Here is a 22811-nt window from a genome sequence, read left to right on the forward strand (position 1 = left end):
TTTACGAAGAGAAACTCTTTCCATAATTGATTAAAAATATCAATTTTGTTTTATTTAATAGATCAAAATCAAAATCAAAATCGAAAAAAAAAGTAACTATAAACTTTCCACTATCTAATTGACTAAATAAGATTTTGAGATTCTTTTGGAATTATAATTTTTTGTGTACGACGAGTTGATGGTGCCGGTGAAACAGTTCGTTCTTTAGTAATTGATGAACTATCTTGATATTCTTCATCCTGTTGTTGACTTTCTGACTCACTTTGCTCTTGATCTGTAATTTCAAATATCATTTCATCATTCTCGTCATCTTTAGATTCTGGTGCTTCAGTATTACCATTAGCTAATCCTTTGGATGAACCCGATGTCACATTTGTTATTTGGTTATCATTTTCTTCTTCATCATCATCATCATCTTCGTCGTCGTCATCATCATCATCGTCATCATCATCATCGTCGTCGTCATCATCATCATCGTCCGCATCACCATCTTCTTCGCCGTCATCACCCTCTTCTTCATCCTCATCTTCTTCGTCCTCTTCATTCAATCTTTCTTCTTCATCTAATAACCTCTTTTGTTCAGCTTTAATTGAATTGATTTTTCTTCTCAAGATATCGACAATATCAGCCCATTCTCGCATACCTCCCATTCCAATATCACCACAAACTAATACCTTTTCAACTGGTTTCAATACTTCAATTCCAAATTCAGGAGATTGAATCATGTTTAATTGTTTGGCGGTCAATGGATGGGTATACATGAATGTATTCATTGCTGGAGCAACTATTATAGGTTTCTTAATCTGTTGAGATGTTGAAGGAGACCATGATCTGACAATATTTGTCAATAAATTATCGGCAAGACCATTGGCAATTTTGGCCAAACTGTTGGCTGACAATGGAGCTATCAACATAATATCAGCCCATCTTCTCAACTCATTATGGAGAATCAATTTATCGTATGGATTCTTTGGTTTCTTATTAATGACACCCAAATTATCACTTGCAGTTGGATCAGTAGTGCACACAGTTGTTGAAGTACTAAAATAGTCAGTAAAATTAGCCCATTCATCTTCATCACGCCAAATCTTTACATCATTATGAATTTTACATCCACGAAGGAAATGACTTGCACATTTAGTCACCACCAATTGAATGGAAATCTTGGATGTACCAAATAATTGAAATAATTTATCAATGATTAAAGGAACTTTTATAGTAGCCACTGAGCCAGTACAAGCCAACAAAATATGGAATTTACCGTCATCTTCACGTGATAAAAATTGTTGAAATGGCACTGGTGGACCAATTGGAGAAGATACAATTTGTTTATTCGATTTTTTAATCGAACTTCTTCTTGAAGAGCTAGCACTTCCTGTACCGCTAATGTTGATTGGAACCACTGGAGGAGGAATGGCAATGGATGCTGATGCTGCAGGGGTATTACTACTCTTAGCTGTAATTGGACTCAGCGTTGTCTTTTGCAGTGGCTGCAACTGTTGTTGTTGTGGAAGGAGCGGTGGTGAAGGAGTGTGGAATGCAGGGCTACTTGCAGTATTTGTAAATGGTGGTGGACTTGGTGAGTTTATTCTTTTTATTGGATCCTTTTGATAGTCAAATTTAAACCCATGGTCGATTCCTTCTGGGGTAGTGGGGGAAGAAATATCTTCTTTAAAAGAATGAATATGAGAGTCGGTATTGATTTTTCCATGGGTATGACTAGTCATGAATGACAACACGTCATTGTATGCAATATTGGTATTATTATTATTATTAGTAGTAGTAGTAGCAGCGGTGGTATTAGTGTTAGTATTAGTCGCTGAGGTGATACTAGTGTTTATGATACTATTGGTGTTGGTATTGGAAGGGACTTTTGGAGTAGAATAGTTTGGAGACCCAATGCGTTTTCTATTAATTGATGATTGTCTTGATGGTAAGTTTGAACCTGGTTGTCTTTGTTGTTGTGGGTTGCTATTGTTATCTTGCAGAATACTAACTGAAGAAGGCTGAGCAGATATGGTGAACCTTCTTGATTTTTCCTGAATATCAATATCGGAAAAGGAAACGCTTTGATTTCTGACTGGTAAATTGGTTGCACCACTAACATTGGTGGAAGATTGAAGTGGGGTACTTTGAAAAATGGGTGACGCAATACTATTATTTAAGATTTTTGCAGGCGCACCTCCATTGTTAGTCGAGGTGGATGAGGATTTGATCAAAGTTGGTTTCTTTGTAGTTGAAGTGTTTTGTTGAGCCATAGATGCTGACGTATCCACTGTCAAAGGCTTGACGGTAACGAGATGTGATTGAGATTTGACGTCGCCTTCATCTTGATTAGTCAGAGTTGAAGGTGGTTGTAAAATAGATGTCTCTGGCCTTGGCTTTGATGGAGGAGGCAATGGTTTCTGATCTAAACTCTCTCGAGACATCGACTTGAACTTTGATATGAGCTAGTGGGGGGAGTAGTATCCTAATCAAAAAAAGGGGGGGGGATAGAAAGATAACCAATATTTGACTAAAACAAAAATAAAAGCAAAAGGATTAGAAATGCTGATCTACTGGCGGTATTAGTAGTTGGGAAATAAACAGAAGAAAAATAAAAGTGAAAATGTAAAAAATCTCGTTTTGTTAGCAAAACAGGGCAAAGCAAAGCAAAAAGCAAAAGGGAAGATGAAAAAACAGAGAGAGAGAGAGAGAGAGAGAGAGAAAAATTTGTCTCACTGTCTGTGTAAATGAGTAAGCAAAATTGAAAGTGAGTGTGTTTGTTTGTCTAAAGTAGGGAGAGAGAGAGAAAGAGAGAGAAAAAAAAAATTCCCTCACCGTTTACAACAGGACGAATTCTCTTTGTATTGTAAACACATTTATTGTGTAATGGTTGTTCTCCAATTTGGGATTTGTTGTTTTCTTTTCCTTCTTTTTGTACATAATCAATTATCAACTCTTGATCCCATCAATGGTTGTAATCACTAAACACCTGTTATAATCATCAATCTTTCGTTGAATTGGTTGTAATTTTTTTTACATCTGCAAACCCTTAGTCTAACCACAGAGACAAAATAATAATAATAATAAAAAAAAAAACGCACACTCACATGGTATGGACCGACTTTGAAGTACTTGTGTCTAGACAACAAGGTTCTGGTGCCGTGCAGACCTTCTGTTTAACTACATTATACGTTTGACTATAGGTACATTTCTTTGACTCGGTATCATCAATTGTTCGACTTTCCCTTTACTTCTATAAATATATCATTAGGAAACTGTAGTGATGATAATAATAATAGTAATAATAAAAAAAAAAGACGTTCGTGTAGATTAGTTTTATATAACCACGAGAAAGAAACTGTACATCTTATGAAATGTTGCATAACCATTATCTTGCATACCAAACGATACTTGATTTAGTTGTTACTTTGCGTAAAGACTCAATGCGTTTCATCCTAGTGATTCATTTTACTTTTCGGCTTATTAACTGTACGTTTATCTTATGACATCATTATATTTTACAAACCTAGGTTTATATTATTATTTCATTCTTGGAAGGTTACAACTCTTTGGATAATTTAAAAACTACTTTCAAATAAGATCACTAGTCAACTGACACAGGTATCGATTTTAATGCAAAGATCATCCCCAAAAAATTATTCAACCTTGTTAGATTTAGATCCAATTAATAATCATGCATCAAGTTTGACAAAAATAATACAATGCAAATTATCGCCTTGCACGTGAATTCGGTTATGTACTTTTCTTTAAAATACACACGACAAATGTCTCATGCGACATTAGCGTGTACACGGTGTTTCGATTTTTATTTTTCTTTGTTTTTTTTTTCATACTATTATTATTGAACATGCGTATCCAAAAGTTTTCACGAACCACCATTTTAGTTATACAACCCAGTTTGGTATAATAATATCCTATCTATCATTGAGAATGAATCTTCGTCAACAAATTACTCAATTCTTAACTCTTGCATATGTTTTTTCTTCAGCTTTTATGCTATGGAAAACTTTATCAGTGATAGCTAATTCTCATTCACCAATTGTTGTTGTATTATCAGGATCTATGGAACCTGCTTTTCAAAGAGGTGATATTTTATTTTTATGGAATAGAGAAAATAGACAAAAAGTAGGAGATATTGTTGTTTATGAAATTGATGGTAAATCTATTCCAATTGTTCATAGAGTTTTAAGAGAACATCATAATAATGAAAAACAATTGTTGTTAACTAAAGGTGATAATAATGCTGTTGATGATTTATCTTTATATGCTAAAAAGCAACAATATTTGAACCAAAAAGAAGATTTGGTTGGTACTGTTAAAGGTTATTTGCCATTCATTGGTTATGTTACTATTTTAATTAGTGAAAATGTTTATTTCAAGTACGGTATGCTTGGATTATTGGGATTATCTGCATTATTTTCAAATGAATAGATGATAATACTAATATAAATAAATGCATATATTGTTTGCTTTTGTATTAAAATGTCTCTAGTTGTCATTACTTTCTTTTTGTTTTCTCCTACATGTATTATACATAAAATGTCTATTGTGGTGGTGTCTATTATGGTGGTGGCACTTCGCTAAGTAAAAATTCAACAATAATTTTACGTAAATTAGTTCTTCTAATTGGCTTGGCAAGGAACCCACTCATACCACATGCCAAACATTCTTTAACATTACTTTCATCAGCAAATGCAGTAAGAGCAATGATTGGCTTGTTATAATGAAGATTGTTTCTAATGGTTTTGGTTGCAATCAACCCATCAACCTTTGGCATTTGGACATCCATAAATACTAAATCAAAAGGTTCATTAGATTCCATAGATTCTTTAACAAAATCAATAGCTTCGGCACCATTACATGCCATTCTCAAATTGGTGAGTCCTTCTAACTTCAACATTCTCTTAATAACTTCTTGATTGACCATATTATCTTCTGCTACCAAAATCTTCAAATGAGATAAATCATCAAGAACTTTATGTTCGTTTGAACTTCCTTCCTTTTTGTCGGTAGATGAAGTAGGACTTGAATTGTGTTTAGAATTAGCTGTCCCGGTAGAACTACGGGTAAATAACGTTGGTTTATCAATATCAAGCTTGTGTTTGCTCAAATCTGTTGCTGAAGATCCAGACGACAGTGATGAAGTTTCTCTTCTATTCAATTTTGGTGGAGCACCGCCATTACTATCAGAGCTTTCCAAACCAGTATTTGGAGAATCTGACAGCAGAGTGTTATGATGCAGGAACGATTCTGATGATGATGAGGATGATTGTGGATCTGCTGATTCACTTGATGTCTTTTCATTACCAACTTCAACATGTTGATCATCAAATGCAACTCTTCTGTTCATTTTAGCAGCTGGATTAAACTCATCCTCGCAGAAACTCGTCATATCTTCAGGTGGAACCATAATTTCACCTGTTTGTGGTAAAGGCAATGTTAAAGTGAAAGTGGATCCTTTACCAATAGTAGACTTCAAAGTCAATGTCCCCTTCATCATGGTTGCCAATTGTCGACAAATACTCAACCCTAAACCAGTACCACCATAACTTCTTGATAATGTTTGATCACCTTGCACAAATGGCTCAAAAACTTTCTCCTGTAAAGCTGGTTCAATACCTGGTCCAGTATCAGTAACCTCAATTTGAATAACCCAAATTTTTGGTTGATACATGGTTCTAATTCTATAAGCCTTGTTATTCTTAACCACTTCATTGTTTGAAATATTAGAGTCATAAGCAGGTTTCTTATCAAAAGTCGGGTATGTTTTGAAGTCTTTCGCCAGTGGCATCATATTGTAACGTGGTCGAGCTACAGCAACAGTTGTTGAATCATTTGATGTAGAAGAATTCTCAGCTTGTTTTTCATGAACTGTATCATCATCACTACTCTTCAACCCATGCTCGTCATCACTACTCTTTAATCCATGCTCCTCATCGCTACTTTTCAATTCATGTTCCTCATTAATTGAAGCAGTTGGACTTGCATCCACTGGTAATTGTGGTAATGGTTTAGCCTTGAATTGTGATTCAAAAATCTTATTCTCATACTGTGAAGTCGACAAAGTCACAATACTTATAGTGTCATCATCATGGTTGGGTGATGAAAGATATTTATCAACATCTTGCTCTAAATCAGTTGGTTCCTCTTCAATGTGGGTGATCTTTCGAGAACTGAAATAGTCCTTCTTTGTATTTTGTTGTTGTGATTGTGAGTTGGATCCCATGAACGGTTGCTGTGGTGTTGTATTATAAGGTTGCCTCTTTGATTGTTTGGGTGGAGTTGGTTTCTCATCAGCTGGTGGCGGTGTTGGTGGTGTAGTAGAAGAAGGGTCACCTAACACGTAAACTTTTTTGAATTCAGCTTCTTTTGATCTCTCTTGGTCATATTCTCCCAACACCTTGAACGAAACTCCAACAGATCCGTCAACAGGCGTAAATTTCAACGAGTTGGACACTAAATTCATCACAATTTGAATAATTCTATTGGAATCTCCATATAAGATCAATTTTCTAAAGACATTTGGTCTGACTATTATTTTAAAATTAACTCTTTGGTCATGGGCCAACTTGTTGAAAATAGACTGTACTTGATAGACAATCTCCAAGATTTGGAAATTGGATTTCTCTAATTTAGCTCTATTCAATGTATTCTTTGAGTATGTCAATAATTCAGTCAATATATGCAATAATAATTCCCCAGAACGATGAATCAACTTTAAAGAATCATGTATTCTATCGGAATCATCTTCTTCCATAGCAATTGATGTCATTCCTAAAATACCATTCAATGGTGTACGTAATTCATGAGAAATATTCGCAATGAAAACTGTTTTGGCCTCATTGGCAGCTTCTGCTTCAACTTTGGAAGCTTCTAATTCTTTTGTTCTAGATTTAACACGATCTTCTAAATGAGTATATTGTTTGTCTAATTCTTCTGTCATAATGTTGAATGCCTCGGATAATTCTGTCAATTCGTCTTTAAAGAATTTCTTAGATCTTGGTATCCTTGCCGGTAGTCTTATTCCCGTCGAGTAAGATGATGCATTTGATGAATGAACACTATTTCGTTTCCCGTTATCTATTAGTAGTAGGGGCTGATCTGCACCATCTTGTTGGGCACTATGACTAGTATTAAGTTTCTCTTTCTTGTACTGTGTGATTGCTTCTGTTGCTTCTTTCAACTTGGTAATCGGTCGTATAAACCACACCGCTAGAGGGAATGTTATTAGACACATAAACACTCCAATACCAATAACAACACCAATGATAATTTTTCGTAGTTTATTAGCTGGTCCATCAAATACCGATTGGATTTGCATGACAACAATAGTCCAATTTAAATTATCATCTACAGTAATTCTGGAAAATCCAATAGCTACTGATCTTCCGGTATAAGATTTTTCATTGGTTGCGGTTCCTGAGTTTGATGACAATGCTGTTTTTGACGACGATGATGAATTTATATTGTAAATACTGCCAGGTTGTACGGTAAAGTCAGACACTGGGAAAACAAGTTGGAAACCAATTACTTCATCACCTGCACTTTGCGAATTCGGCAGTAGATTGTCCACACCATTTATTGGATCCCCATACACTGGCAGGATGGCATATGTTTGATAATCTTCTTGACCCGTAGAATTTAACGCATCTCGAATGGATTCAGCAGATGCAACAATTGTAAGATAACCTGATATTGATGGTTCATTAAGGATTATGGAACTGTTTGACAACACGGGTAGAGTTATACCCATGAAATAAGGACTGAAAATATTACTTGAATCATTGGCGATTGGCCCAGTGAAATAAACACCGCTAGACTTATCCAAAGCCGAAGGTATTGTTGCATTTTGTATAAGGGGGAAAAGTACATCCAGTGCCGAATCAGAGATCATTGATCCATTATTTGTGGCTGCAGCCATCACTTGAAGATCCAAGTTGTATAATTTGGCAGCAACAAATGCATCTGTTGATATTATAAACAGCAGCAAAGAGTCCTGTGCATCTTGAAATACTGATACCGAGTTGTTTCCTGCTTTATATTTCGATAGTGGTACTGTGACTGCATCTATTTCTGCGACAGTAATAGCCTGATATGCAATATATTGAATGGCTTGTTGGACCTGTGTTCTCTTCAACTGGGATATAACCAATAGTCTCTCTGACCGTAGACTTCTTAAGTTTTCACTGAAATAAACCCCGGTGACTATCCCTAGAATCAATAAAGAAAATAACGATGCAAAACAAACAAGCACAATCAACTGAGGACGAATCCCGATTTTTAATCGTCTCATTCTAATTTTATCTGTTTTTTTTTTTTAATTTAATGAAATTAAGATGATATGATTATATTGGGATTTTTTTTATTATTATAATTATGCTTTGATTAATAGTCTCTAATGATGATAAGACGATGTCATATATACTATTCTATGCAAGGGGATATATTGAAGCCTCCAAAAGGATGGTGAGGATATGATTTTTTGGTCTATTCTGAATGTTGTAGTTAATGCAACTTCACCTGTGTCTATTGTTTTTTTTTTTCTTCCTTCTCTAATTTTTTTTTTGTAGAAAGTCCCTAGGGCTTGTCGGTGTGTGTGTGTGTGCAACTTGTATGGTGCAAAATGTGCGGAAGAAAAAAGAAAATTTTTTTTATGTTAATTTTAATTTTAGAATTTGTCTCTTTGTGTGTCACACACTCTTCCCTCTTCCATTTTTATAGATTACTTATCACAAATTGCAATTACTAAATAGCCTAACCCATTTCATTTAATTTCTTGGTTACGGGTTACTTCAATGGTTATGTCGGTATTTCATTGCTCTGTAGTTGTACCACACAGATAAGAACACTACATACTTCCCTTTTTTTATCAGTTTCGACTACAAAGCAATTTGATCTAACAATCTTGAAGTCGTATATTTATACAATCTATCTACCTCTCCAATCTTATTTGCCATTTCAGCGATCTCATCATCATTTAAAATACATGTAATCGTGCATAACGGAAAATGAGAACAATTGTTTCTTTTTTTTCTCTCTCTCTCTTTGTCTTGCATTTCTTCTTTCTAGTTTTTTTTCTCTTTTTAACTTGAAATTGCTCTTGCACAATAATTTGTAATTAGTTGTCTTTAATAGCATACTATCTAATTGATCAATGTAGGGCTGAATTACTCATCCCCTCCCTCAATTATACCATGTCAAAGATTATTCTTATACCTAGTAATATACCGCAAGAATTCCCTGAGGCATCTATATCTAACCCGGAGAGATTAAGAATCCTTGCCCAAGTGAAAGACTTTATTCCTCACGAATCCACCATAGTCATAGATAAAGTACCCACAATTACGTCTGAACAATCTACTTATATCAATATTTGCATCTTCAACTTATTGGAAGCGTGTTCAAGTAGGGTTTTGGTTCCAGGAACATTGGTCAACATAGACGCGTTTTATGACGGAGAGAGTATAAATCCTGTAGATATATATGAAGTCAATGGTGCCAATTTTACTATGGAAAATATCCAGTTGATTGATGAAATGAATAACTCAATAGGAAAATTTAATTGATAAATCGTTGCATGTATATTGGAGGTATTTGAAAATAGCAAATAGGTTGAGTACAAGTATAGTCAACCTTGACGGTTACGTTGTCTTAGTGATAAATATCTAATAATTCTGACAATGCAATACATATTTTGGGACATTTGACATCACAGTAATGATAAAGAACATACTTCTAACACGTAGTCTATTTATTCAAGTATCAAACTTTTTCCTGTTTGAGTACATTCTATCCAAGTTTACACGACTAAATAATCACAGGGACCGCAAAAGTACACGAAAAAAAAATTAAGGAAAAAAAAAACACGAAATAAACATCAACCTATTTTGCTTTTTACAGATTACAAGGTGATTCTTTCTTACTAACTACTACAATGTCTACATTAATAACTATTCTCGATGAAGAGATTACTTATATTCAAGATTTACTACAGTCTGTTCCATTTAGTTCGGATAGAACTACACATTTCTTGAATGTGTACAAGATTTCCCACCAGCAACTAATGCAATTAAATCAACAGCCAGCCAAATTTCCGGTAGACGCTAATAAATTATTAAAATTGGGTATATCATTAGGTAACTTGATTAAGACATTAAAAATTGATGAAGAAAGTTATCAACAACAAAACTCACAACAGCGTCAATTATTGTCAAATTTGAATAATGGAAGAAGTAGTTTTGGGGGTCAAGGAAGTAATGGAAGTAGTCGAATTTCTTCAACTTTATCTGACCCATTTAGGGAACCATTACAACCTCCTCAACCTAAACATATCATACATTCAAATACAAGTCCACCAAATAATTCAATTATTAATAGTTTGACTTCTCAACCACCTCACCAAGTACGATTCCTTAAGAATTTGATCAATATTTTAAAGAATTTTGATATTGGAGCAAAACCAGCGGACCCATTACAATCTACAACTACATTGAATCAAACTGGTAATAATAGAGATAGTATGGCTTCTAACCATTCTATTCCTCATACCCCACAAAGAGTTATGTCTAATGGAAGTACTTCATCTTCAACTACAAACGTATCACCAATTAAGTTAAATTCTAAACAATTGTTGATTGAAAAATTGGAAATTAATATCAATTTAGATAATTTATTTATTTATAAAATCATCTTGAAGTTGATTCTTGAAATTTTCCAAATCTTGAAACAAAATTTAATCAATAGTACAAATAAATTAAATGATTCATTATTCAGTTCTTCCAAATACGATTTTGATGAAAGTTCATCTATTTTCTCCCTGAATTCATTGAATTCGCAGGATTCAAATATCAGTAATGATGAATATTATAGAATCTTGACGAAAATTCTACAAAGAATAAGTCATGGGATTGTTCAACCATTTGTCTATTTGATTTATAGAGAATTCGTGGAGACTAAAATCAGTGATGATTTCGCTCAATTAATCAATAGTTTATAAGACCTTTTATTATCTAAAAATATATTTTTTTTTTATTATTTCTGTGTAATGCCAAAGTATACAAGTTTTCTTTTCTTATCTTCTCTTTTTATACAAACCACCAATTTGCTACTTTTCTCCATATTATCTTACTGAATCGTCTACCTAGTAATTTACCAATCAATGGAAATACAACAATACTGAATAACATGGTTAATTGTTTAACACTTTCTTCCCAATGTTCTTGAGCTGATAATTCATATTCTGATTCAGATGAATAATCCAGATATTCATCATCATCATATTCTTCTTCTGCATGGGATGAAGATGATTCTTCAGTTAAATATGTATATGGATTCACTTGTGTCATGGATACACTAATGTTATGGAGGAACTTAAATAAATGTTGCTGCAGGTGTGGTGGATGTTTGCCATTTTGCGTAGTCGATTATTCTTTTTTTTTTTGTCTGATTTAAACGGTGGCCGTGTTGTTGCTCACTTTGTCAATTCTCTTTTTCCTGGAGTTGAGTTTCCGAATCACGTGACGCAAAGCTTTAAAATGTAGTACGATTATATAAAGGAAAAGATTTCTATTTCCATTGTTGGATTATCAACTAATTCTCAATATTTCTGTAGAATATTCAGGATTTTCCCAAAATCTCCGACTATTTAATGTACAATTCTTAACTCCCTATGTCTATCCAAGCTATGTCTCTCACTCCATCGCGACACAGATCGCGGAATGCGGTGGAGATTGTTTTTTCAAAATTTTTTTTTTGTCTTCTCTTCTCTTCTTTACCTATCAAAACTTTTATTTTAATTTTTTTTTTTTTTTTTCATAGTTAATGATTAGAAGAGTGATCAGTTTAATACCCAGAATGTCCACTCAGTCAGTAATTCCTGAAACTGGAAATGTAGCAGCATCTGTTACTACTAGTGTTCCTACTGATACAGTCATACCGCCTCCATCTGAGAATAGAATCTCACCTTCAACTACAGTTTCAGCAGAATTCAATACTGTTACAGAAGGTAAAGCTACAATTTTAACACCTAAAGCTGATGAAGTGTTTTATAATCCAATTCAACAATTTAATAGAGATTTATCCATTATGGCAATTAAAGCATATGATCAATTAAGACATGAAAGTTTTGAATCATCCAATAAGAATAAAAATAAAAAAAAGAAATTAAATGGATTGAAAATTTTGGAAAGTTTAAGTGCATCTGGTTTAAGATCATGTAGATATGGTTTAGAAATTCCAGAAGCTAGTAAAATAGTAGCTAATGATTTATTACCTGAAGCAGTTGAACAAATCAATAAAAATATTGAATATAATAAATTAACTGATAAAGTAGTTGCTAATCAAGGTGATGCTATTAAATATATGGGATCAACTAATGAAAAATTTCATGTTGTTGATTTAGATCCATATGGAACTGCAGCTCCATTTATTGATAGTGCAATTCAATGTTTGGAAGAAGATGGGATGTTGATGGTTACTTGTACTGATGCTGCCGTGTTGGCAGGTAGTGGGTATCCTGAAAAATGTTTTGCATTATATGGTGGTAATAATTTCGGAAATACACAAATCAATAATGAATCTAATCATGAAGCTGGGGTAAGATTAATTTTAAATTTGATTGCAAGTACTGCTGCTAAATATAGAAAAGCTATTGAACCAGTTTTGTGTTTATCTATTGATTATTATTTTAGATTATTTGTTAAAGTTAAAACTAGTCCAATTGCAGTCAAGAATCATGCTAGTGAAACAATGCTTGTTTATGGATGTAATGGATGTGGTGATAAGCTTTATCAACCATTGGGTTATAAGAAAGATGGTAAATTCACCTACCCTAAAATGACAGGATCAGATAGTTGTAAATATTGTTCTTCTTCATACAATGTTGCTGGACCAATGTATGCTGGTACACTTCACCAGGCTGAATTTATTGATAAAATATTGGAAATTAATTCAAAGGCAAATAAGGATGTTTATGGTACAACTGAAAGAATTAGAGGTATGTTATCGATTGCTAAGAATGAACTTGATTATCCATTTTATTTCAATATTAATCAATTATGTTCAATGTTCAAATGTCCACCACTTTCACTTCAAAAATTTGTCAATGCCATTGGTAACCTCGAACATAAATGTTCTCTCACGCATTATAAACCAAATACAGTTAAGACAGATTTACCATGGATTAAAGTACTTGCTGTTTTCAAGCAATGGAGAGAACAAGAAATGAGTAATAATGGTAAAGAATTGACCACTATTGGTGCTCCAATTTTGAAATATTTGGAAGAACATAAAGATGAACAAGTAACAGCTGATTTTGACACTGAAAATGAAATGTCAAAAAAAATCCAAGAATTGCGTAAAGTTAAAATGGTTAGATTTCAACAAAATCCAAGAAAGAACTGGGGTCCTCAAAAAAGAGGTAAATAAGTTCTATCAATAATAGGTATTTATAGTTATTATTATATAATAAGTCATTATAATTAGATATTTTCATCATCATGGTAAGCACACTACTGGCGATGTTGTGTTTTTTTTGGTCGATCCGCACTACCCTTTTTTTTGCAATTTAACAATAAATAAAACATTCATATGACTAATCAATTAGTTGTGGCTGTATTCACGGTATTCTTATTTTTAGTAACTTTCGCTTTTAGTACATGTCTAATCGTGGATATTTACTTGATGAAATAGTCATCATGAGAATCATCACCTTTGTTGCCAATCCAATTCTTAGTATACAATTAACGTTTTTACGCCTCTTTCGAAATAAAGTTATACTCGTCAAACAGAACAATAATCATTGAGAGATTTACTTCAAGTGAAAACAAGAAAAAAAAAAGTATATTTCTATCGTCTATGAAACAGACTGTTTACTAACGTGTTGTTAGAAACTACAGAAACACCAAAAGACGTGTTCGTTCACTTTTATTTAAAGTGCTAAATTATGATATCGGTGATATGACAAAATCCGAAGATTACGTAACCATGTTACACAAACAATTGGGGGCAACGTGTGCTAACCAAAGTTCTTCTTCATTATTCTAAATTAGCCTCCTTTTTAATTATTCATAACCCCCTCCCTTGATTGTTAAAGAAATTCATAGCAAGCAAAAGCACGATGGAATTTTCAAAAAAAAACAAAAGACGATTGCTAAACTATCCATCGTCTAGTTGTAGAATGTTAACCCAGATGTCATAATAGGAGTTAATGAGCAATGGGGAGGATTATTGAGTTCATGGAATTTCTGAATTTCTATTGCATTTCAATTTTCATGTTTAAATAAGACTCCTGTACACGATAAGAGAATCTAAGTTTAACGTAACCTAAACAACATGGCGGTTTCTTTTTTTTTTTTTTGGTTTAACAATTTCATAATGCCGTGTGTCCTACAAGAAAAATTAAAAAAGAGCAAACACAAGTGAATTAGTTGTTGAAAAGGCTACATACAAATTATTCTATTACCTAACATGTTTTCTTATCAGAACAATTGGACAAAAAAGAAAATGAACTATGCAGTATACATCTCTCACTGTGGGAGCTCTTTTCTCACGTTCATTTTGTATGTAGATAAGAACGCGATCTATTTATAACCTTTTCATTGCTATTTCAAATTAAAGATTGCTCTTCTCGAATGGAAGATGTGTGGATGTGGTTGAATTGTATTATTCATATACACTGGCGCCCACGATGTTAGTTCTTTGATATGAAAAATAAAAGCAATTTGAAATTATTTACTGTTAAATTAATTGCATCGGATAAAAAAAAAAATAAAAATAGGGGCATGTTATACACAAAAAAAAAAGAAAAGACGAGGTTTGGTGGGGGAAGACGGCAAAACTGAAAAACAAAAAAAACAAAAAACTTATCAATTATCAGACAATGTACGTTTCAAGAACAAATAATATTAAGGCTGTGCCCTAAAACTAAAAACTATAAATTAAACCTGTTTTCCCCCAATTGCTTCCTCGATACAAATATTTTTACTTTCCCCTTTTTCCCTTCTCCCTTTTCCTATTTCCATTGGTATAAACTATATATTTGAAAACCTATTCGAACAAAAATGCAATTCAAACAAATTATCATCGCTGTCACCACTACTGTTGCCGCCGTTTCTGCTGCTAACAACTCCTCCTCCAGTACAAACGCTGCTCCACAAGTCGCTCAATTGGGTACTGCCGGTGCCGTTGGTGCTATTGCTGCTGGTGCCATTGCCTTCCTTATTTAAATCTAATGTAAATGTTTAATTTGTTGAATATTTATAGACTTAATTGAATAAATGTAATTTTCTATTTTTAATTTGTCAAATCTAGATTTTCACTAAAGATATTGTAAAAAAAAAAAATCAGACGATAAGTGTATTATTTTCTAATTGTTTTAGCCCGCAAATATGTTTCAGAATTTATTTTTATTTTTATTCTTATTCTTATTTTTGTTTTGAATTATTCATTTTTTGGTAATCTGATTAATACCTGTCAAAATTCAATTACAGAAGAGAGAAATAAATGCCACGATACATTACTCTCTCAAAAGGCAAGTACGAATTACGGAGTATTTACTAATAGATAGTGAACTTTTGTTGTTGATCATTCGATAGTATGATCTATGTCTAAGCCTTACATGATTATTGCTATCATTGTACCAGATCTAAACGGTTTTGGTGACAATGTCGTGCAATATGCGACATCTAGAAACGCGTGTTATGTCAAAACAAAAAAAAAAAAAACGAAAATTCTGAAAGATTTAATCTACATTAGTCTATCCCAAGTTTTGCATTGGCACTGTCAATGGAAGGACAATTGGTTAAGATATTACTGAAGTGTACGGTTGCTACACTTGCACGTTTGGCAGTGATATGTGGTGCACCAGCTCCTGCTGCTATAAAAGATGTCAGAATCAAGTGGTTTGTCAATAATTACAAATTCTATGTAGACAATTTCAATACCCATTCTCCACAGAAATCACTATTGGGTATAGATGTTGGCGTTAAGAATTTTTCCTATTGCAGGTCAATAGGTTCATCTTTCCCCATAAAAATCACAGAATGGGCAAAATTAGATTTAAATGAAAAATTTGGGAAGAATTATCAACCACTAATAGATAAAGAAACCATGATTGATACTAAAAGATATTTTCAATTTATTACAAAAGCATTAGTTGATGAACTACAACCAAAACAATCTGATGTAGTTGTAATGGAAGCACAAAGAACAAGATCACATGGTAATTCAAGTACTTTACCTTCAGTTTTATTATGTTATAATTTAGAAAATTTGATAGTAAGTAATGCTTATCCTAAAATCATTATTCCCATGACGGCTCATCAAATGACAAATTATTGGATTCATAGATTTGTGGCTACTAAAGCTGTTAAGAATGCAACAAAAAATCAAAAGGCCATTCGATTTGAATTGCTCAAATCATGGAAGGATAAATTGTATAAGTTACCAGGATACGGCGATGAAGAATTAGAGAAGAAAAATGTGTTGGAATATCTTAAATTAGATAAGGGAGAGAAGATTGATGATTTAATGGACAGTCTTTTATATAATCTAACCATAACCAGTCAATTTCAGAATTTAAAAGATTTTCATGATTTGGTATCAACCGATGTGGAGAAATGTGATATTCAGGGCTTTGTTGATGTAAAAGATCAGTATCATTTAGAATTGATTAAACCAGTTGTAGAAAAGTATAAGCTAACTTTGAAATAAGACGAATATTACTTGAGAAAAGGGATGTATAATAGATAGTAAGCAAAGAGATGGGAATTGTTTCCTGGATAAGAGGATCTTTTAATTTTTTTTGTAACACCCCGCATAATGTACTATAGTGTGTTCAATGAGTCAACCATGGAAATGGATAAATTTAAATTCTGTTGTACTCCATAGTAGAAATTTTCACTCCTTTGTTTTACTCGTAGAAACATTGATAACGTTTCTTGTACATATAATTCAATGTAGTAAGTTACCTTACTAGTACCCAGAAGATTGGTTTCTTGGTTAGGTTTTCGTTCAATATTATTGATCTGTCCTCGGCATACTTTCCATCTTTCCCGACGATAAAAATATATAACAAATGTAGCACCACTTCCAAGATAAAATAACATAGAGGCGGGGGCTTGTTGTCCCAGTGTCATAAACAAATATTATAACAACTGAACCAACTTGGGCGTAAAATAAAATAAAAAGAGAATACTGCTGCAATACCACCCGATTGTTGGTGGTGGGAATATCTTGTTTACCCCACAAAAATCTCGCCAGAGAAATTCTTGGTATTTCAACGGAATTAATTATATTTCCATCAAGTCGCATAATTGGCAATTCTGGTCAGATATCAGTTCATGATCAATAGAGCTAACTGAAAACTATAACCCTAACGCTGATCATGCGGCTATATCATGATCATTTATCATTTGTTCTGTAGAATAGCACAATAGTGGTATTAAGTATAGATTTTTCTTTCCCTTTATCAGAACCCCTTTTTGTTAAAGAATGAAAGTGTATGGCCAGGTAGAAATTGAAACAGCGTAAGTAAATTCGCGTATTGGCGGAATCATACAACCGCAAGATAATTCTTGTATGGTGGGTTAAATTTAGTTGTTCTTCTTAAGAAAGTCTACTTCCTTTTTTTTTATCAAACCGTCCATGAATTGCGGGGACAGTTTGATAACAGTGTTTTTTTAGTAAAAAGAAAAAATTGGAAAAACTCTTACCCTCCTTTTGGGAGTTTCTTTTTTGACTGCGAAAGTGAAAGCGTATTGAACGGCTCGATTATAACGTTTGTACACATATCTACAAAATGATATAAGATACATAATATTAGATACTATGTTACTAATACATGCTTTACCATTTTTACGATACCTGTTCTGATGCTGTCTTTGCTCAAAAATTATAAATGGTTGAATAATAATAACTGCAAAATATTCAACCAATGTGGGCAATTTTCTTGGAATACACAATGTTAAAACATCACCAAAACAAAAAACAAAAATTTCCCATCTACCCCACGATAAGAAGGGGGGGTATTTCTTTCTCTAGCATCAAGTTGCTTGTATACTCTTTTCCACTTATTATAAATATCATCACTGATGTCTGTTGAAGATTCATTTGCTTGTAATTTATTTTCTTATTTGTGTCAGCCTTACCTACTTTGTTAGATAAAGGAAAATATTCAATCACCCTAGTGGGATAAAGAAAATAAAAACAAAAATGTCAAGTCAGGAATCTGAAACAAACTCAATTAAATCATATGGTGACAATGATGACGATCTTTTGAACAAACCAGTTAGTAGAATTAGAACTTGTGGTGATGGTGAAGAATTTGTTATCTTCGGTGATGTTAAATACTATAGACATGAATTTATGCAAGCATTTGGTGGTACTATGGATGTTGGTGTACATCGTGCTCCTGTTCATCAAGTTGGTAATCCATCACCATTAGGTTTACTTGCTTTTAGTATCACTAATTTAGTCTTGAGTTTATATGGACTTAATGTTAAAGGTATTCATACTACCAATGTTATTGTTTCATTATGTATCTTTTTTGCTGGTACCATGCAATTCTTAGCTGGGATTTGGGAATGTGTTGTTGGTAACACATTTGCTTTCTGTGCAATGTGTAGTTATGGTGCATTCTTTTTAAGTTTTGGTGCTGCTTATATTCCAAATTTTGGCGTTATGAAAGCTTACATGACACAAGATCCAACTCAAATCAACAATGCCATTGGGTTATACTTGATGGGATGGTGTATTTTTTCATTCATGTTATTCTTGTGCACTTTGAAATCGGTTATTTCATTACTGGCTATGTTTTTCTGTATTACTTTTACTTTCCTTTTCCAAGGTGCTGGTTATTTAGCGGATAATCATACTTTGATTAAGATTGGTTGTGGCTTTGGTTTTGGTGTTACTTTCTTCGGAATGTTCAATGCTTGGGCAGGTATGGCTAATTCTACAAATACTTACTTTTCCATTCCTCACAGGTGGTTAGTTGAAGGTGGACACAAAAGTAAATAATCAACACAAGTTGGTGAAGCTCCGTTGTGGAGGGAGATTGAATAATAATTCTTATTGTTTTTTTTTATTATTATTATTATCATTATTATCTATAATTATTGTTGTGTATGACAAAAAAAGGGGGGACATGCACAAACATATCAATAGGGGACTGGTTCTTTTATATTCTTTATTTTATTCTTATTTTTGTTCATTTTTTATATATTCAATATATTACTATTTTAAGGGGAAACACCCGAGCTGTAGACTTGTATGAGTGATTTATATTGCAATTGGTTTTTTTCTATTTCATTTTATATTAAACTTAATTGGTATATCAAACCTATTTAAACCAGTTTTCTATCCCATCCCATTGAATTTTTGGATGCGTCACAATATTTACCGGAGAAGAAAGTAGAACATTCACTTAATCTGTTTCCATCAACAATGAAATCTCTATTTTCATCATTTAAAGTGAATTTTAATTCATTTAATATCTTTTGGATATAACTCAGCCACCCCCTTGTGTGGACTAATTTATTTGTTCTGTCAGCTTCACTAACAGTTACTCCAAGATGATCATCATTAAAATATGCAACACTATTTGGTATCAAGACCAGCTTCCCATCTGAACATGTAGTCTTACCACTAGTCCATGGTTCAGGATTAATATTAAAATCAAATAAATCAGAAACATAATTCAAACTATACTGGCCATCACCATCTTCATTCTCACGAGATATTATAATTGCATGCGGACGATATAACTCGTTAACACAGCCACAATTCTTGATATGTGATCTACCAATACCTAACCAGAATTTTCTCGATTTCAATTCTTCTGGAACGTATTTAGTAGGAATTTCGATTAAATTAGTACCTCCTCGTAATATACCAGCATTAGATTTATCATTAAAATCAGGCCCACTTATTTTATGGCATTTTCCTGTTGCCAATTCACATCTGATGACTCTTAATGGGAAACTGTAAATAAAATGGATATGATCTTCGGTGGTATCAAATGGCATCCAGTTTTTCTCTTTGTTTCTAGGTTCAAGACCTTCAATGTCTAATCTAATAGTTGCATTGGCATCGTATAACGGACGATAGATATGCATTGCTCTTTTCCAATTAACTTCTTGGCTTAATGCATTAAACACAATCAAGGGTTCTTGAATTTCTACCCCATCGATATTGGTATACCTATGCATGATGATTCTAGGATCCTCAGAACCCAAGATGTCCTTCTTCTTTTGAGTTCCAACATCAATATAATGAGGTAAGACAGTAGGGAATGTAAGATTTGAGAATGGAAACTGCATACCATATATTTCATCCCAATTTTTATCAAATACTTGACCAGCCAAGACGGAAATTGTTGGATGATTACGGCGTTTATCGAAGGAGTAAGCGATTCTATTAACCATGAAATACACTCCATATTTCTCTAACCATATTGCTGATCCACAAAATTTATACCATTTATCTTTTAAAATTGATTCTTCCAGTTCATCTTCTTTATCTTGGAAAAACAATTCATAGACGTTGTTTTCAGAACTACGTGATTTTAATTGATCTCTAAATGTTTTCAAATCAGTTGGCTTGTTTAAATCTATAGGTGGAGTAACCTCAATAATTGATTGATCATCGTGTAAAATCTTATCACAAGCCAAATCAGGGGTTGATTCCTTACTTGAAAACACAAATCCAGCTATATTCATTGGGTTATATTCCATATTATGGATATGTTCCCCTACTGGAACAAAGTCATTGTTATCATCGTAATTAAGTTTGTTATTATCATTAATAGAACTTGCAAGGAAATAAACAATATTGAAAATTACTAAAGAAAGTAATGTCCAAATGAAGACGTTGCTTTTATTGGCCTTCTTGTTTCCATTGATAGGTAATTTTTTGGCCATGACTATGGAAAAGGGAATAATTAGGATCAATCCAAACAGGAAATACAAAACATTTGAATCATACATTGTCGCTTTAAGTTCAAGATGATCCGGCTCAGCCTTAAGAAAAGTTCAAATTATGGTTAATAAAGGAAGGAAAGAAAAAAACGAAGTCAACAAAAATAAAACTTTAAAAAAGTAAATGACAAATAGCAAAAATATACACGGTCAGTATTGAATGAAAATGTGTCTTTCTGTTTTTTGGGTGAAGGCTTTTGTATAATGACAAGTAGAAACATTTACAATGGCTGCCACTCATAGGAAATAAAGAATCTAGACAAAGGTTGCGCGCATAGATTTTGTAACTTTTGAGCAAGTTTTTTTTTTTTCTTTCTTTTTATTTTTCTTTTTTTGGAACACTCCTGAAAAATTAAGATTTACACGACTCTCCGTTACGTAACAGATACATTACTGACAGGGTTCATTCATGATTGCTCTATTTCTCATTCCACTGGAACATGCCGATGTAGCTGGGAATTTTCTTCAATTAAATACTTTACAAAAAGTTGCTTTGGGTTATAGTGATTTCTGCTTAAGTTGTTTATTTGACTGGTCATCATTTGGACTTACACAAATTGAGTGCGGATTAATGCGGTATTAAATCTCTTATCTGCACATTGAATAAACTAAATTTTAGCTAAACTTTAGTTCTGTCGCACAAACAAGGATCAAAACTGTAAGTTTGATTCCTCATTATATAAAGTAGTTCCTCTCCAGACTAAACTCAAGAACTCATTTGTGCTTGAACTTGGAATTGAAATTTTTGAATCAACTTTCATCCAGTTATGTTAATTTGGCAAGTAAGATGCTGACAAGTAAGCAGGGTACAACATGAGCTGATAGTAATCAGTATAATAGAAATCAAAATTGAAATGTGTATCTGTATGGAAGAAGTGTAGAAATGCCCACTATCCAGGAACTCTCGCCTGGATACGAGTTATCCAAGACATGGTTGTGCATGCATTATTCAACACAAAAATCATCGATGTAATTTCCGCTTCGTTTTAAAACTCCCGTTTCGAGCGTATTACCATTTTCTTGATTCAACTTGGTAAATAAACTCTACTTGCTTATGTCATACTAATTTCATTAGATCGTACTCGTTGGTTGATTTGGTTACTACTTTCTTTACACCGTCAATTCCTGGTGTTGGAGGAATGATTTTCTTCTATCAAAGAAGTTGGAAATATGATTTTTAGGTTCAGATGATGGTGTAACAACTACTATATTCCCCAACATTACCTTCGAACACCCTCCCCTAATTAATCATCTATACGAGTGATGTCTTGTACTACATGGAACTACTTTACAGAATGCTAATATACGGATGGAATTCTTGCTGCAATGTGTATTTTCTAATGGCAATATTTTTATAGATGTGCTTCTATTATTAGTAGATATCACAAACATCATAATTTCGATAGTACAGCTTATTGAAATTTTATGATCTTCAGAAACCACACTGATCTTATCATCTTCATAATGGACATAGTTTCAAGTTATTGAAAATCAAAAAAAAAAGATGAGAGAAACGGTGGCGTTCTTGATTTTATACCAACTTCGACTGAATTCAGTTACGAAAAAAAAATGTTTATGTTCTCAGAAAGTAGTCTTGGTGATAGAATAATCAGCGAGGTTTGGTAATTTGTGATTGTATCCTTATTTCTCTTATATTGTGTCAATAAATAAACCAATATTCGATATTGATTTTTATACCAGAGTTATGTGAATTGCATTGCAAGGTTTACGAATTCTAGTGAACAGCGAGGGTCCCACACTCAAACAAGACACAGCGGTCGCTTGTGTTTCCTTGGTAAATCGCTATATCTGATGATATTGGATGATAAG

The 22811-nt window shown here is 33.1% G+C and overlaps 9 protein-coding genes across 9 annotated transcripts; 6 read left to right on the plus strand and 3 right to left on the minus strand. All coding sequences in view use genetic code 12, as the record gives it.

Annotated features, from left to right (window-relative positions):
- Positions 1–122: 122 nt before the first annotated feature.
- On the minus strand, positions 123–2429 carry CTRG_00985 (phosphopantothenoylcysteine decarboxylase complex subunit; the record flags this gene model as incomplete). Its single annotated transcript, XM_002546157.1, has 1 exon — positions 123–2429. One exon carries the CDS (start codon positions 2427–2429, stop codon positions 123–125), a length of 2307 nt encoding a protein of 768 aa, XP_002546203.1.
- A 1507-nt stretch (positions 2430–3936) lies between these two features.
- On the plus strand, positions 3937–4437 carry CTRG_00986 (signal peptidase complex catalytic subunit; the record flags this gene model as incomplete). The annotated part of the gene is made up of 1 exon (XM_002546158.1): positions 3937–4437. The coding sequence occupies one exon, from the start codon at positions 3937–3939 to the stop codon at positions 4435–4437; it is 501 nt and encodes a 166-aa protein (XP_002546204.1).
- Positions 4438–4567: 130 nt separating this feature from the next.
- On the minus strand, positions 4568–8299 carry SLN1 (Sln1p; the record flags this gene model as incomplete). Its single annotated transcript, XM_002546159.1, has 1 exon — positions 4568–8299. One exon carries the CDS (start codon positions 8297–8299, stop codon positions 4568–4570), a length of 3732 nt encoding a protein of 1243 aa, XP_002546205.1.
- A 901-nt stretch (positions 8300–9200) lies between these two features.
- TEN1 (Ten1p) lies at positions 9201–9572 on the plus strand (the record flags this gene model as incomplete). Its single annotated transcript, XM_002546160.1, has 1 exon — positions 9201–9572. The coding sequence occupies one exon, from the start codon at positions 9201–9203 to the stop codon at positions 9570–9572; it is 372 nt and encodes a 123-aa protein (XP_002546206.1).
- Positions 9573–9940: 368 nt separating this feature from the next.
- Positions 9941–11002, plus strand: CTRG_00989 (uncharacterized protein; the record flags this gene model as incomplete). The annotated part of the gene is made up of 1 exon (XM_002546161.1): positions 9941–11002. The coding sequence occupies one exon, from the start codon at positions 9941–9943 to the stop codon at positions 11000–11002; it is 1062 nt and encodes a 353-aa protein (XP_002546207.1).
- An 824-nt stretch (positions 11003–11826) lies between these two features.
- Positions 11827–13431, plus strand: TRM1 (tRNA (guanine26-N2)-dimethyltransferase; the record flags this gene model as incomplete). The annotated part of the gene is made up of 1 exon (XM_002546162.1): positions 11827–13431. One exon carries the CDS (start codon positions 11827–11829, stop codon positions 13429–13431), a length of 1605 nt encoding a protein of 534 aa, XP_002546208.1.
- Positions 13432–15789: 2358 nt separating this feature from the next.
- Positions 15790–16716, plus strand: CCE1 (cruciform cutting endonuclease; the record flags this gene model as incomplete). The annotated part of the gene is made up of 1 exon (XM_002546163.1): positions 15790–16716. The coding sequence occupies one exon, from the start codon at positions 15790–15792 to the stop codon at positions 16714–16716; it is 927 nt and encodes a 308-aa protein (XP_002546209.1).
- A 1500-nt stretch (positions 16717–18216) lies between these two features.
- Positions 18217–19023, plus strand: ATO10 (Ato10p; the record flags this gene model as incomplete). Its single annotated transcript, XM_002546164.1, has 1 exon — positions 18217–19023. One exon carries the CDS (start codon positions 18217–18219, stop codon positions 19021–19023), a length of 807 nt encoding a protein of 268 aa, XP_002546210.1.
- Positions 19024–19349: 326 nt separating this feature from the next.
- Positions 19350–20990, minus strand: BMT3 (Bmt3p; the record flags this gene model as incomplete). The annotated part of the gene is made up of 1 exon (XM_002546165.1): positions 19350–20990. The coding sequence occupies one exon, from the start codon at positions 20988–20990 to the stop codon at positions 19350–19352; it is 1641 nt and encodes a 546-aa protein (XP_002546211.1).
- Between the last annotated feature and the right edge of the window lie 1821 nt (positions 20991–22811).

This window comes from Candida tropicalis (assembly GCF_000006335.3).
Source record: "Candida tropicalis MYA-3404 genomic scaffold supercont3.1, whole genome shotgun sequence".
Taxonomy (NCBI): Eukaryota; Fungi; Ascomycota; class Pichiomycetes; order Serinales; family Debaryomycetaceae; genus Candida; species Candida tropicalis.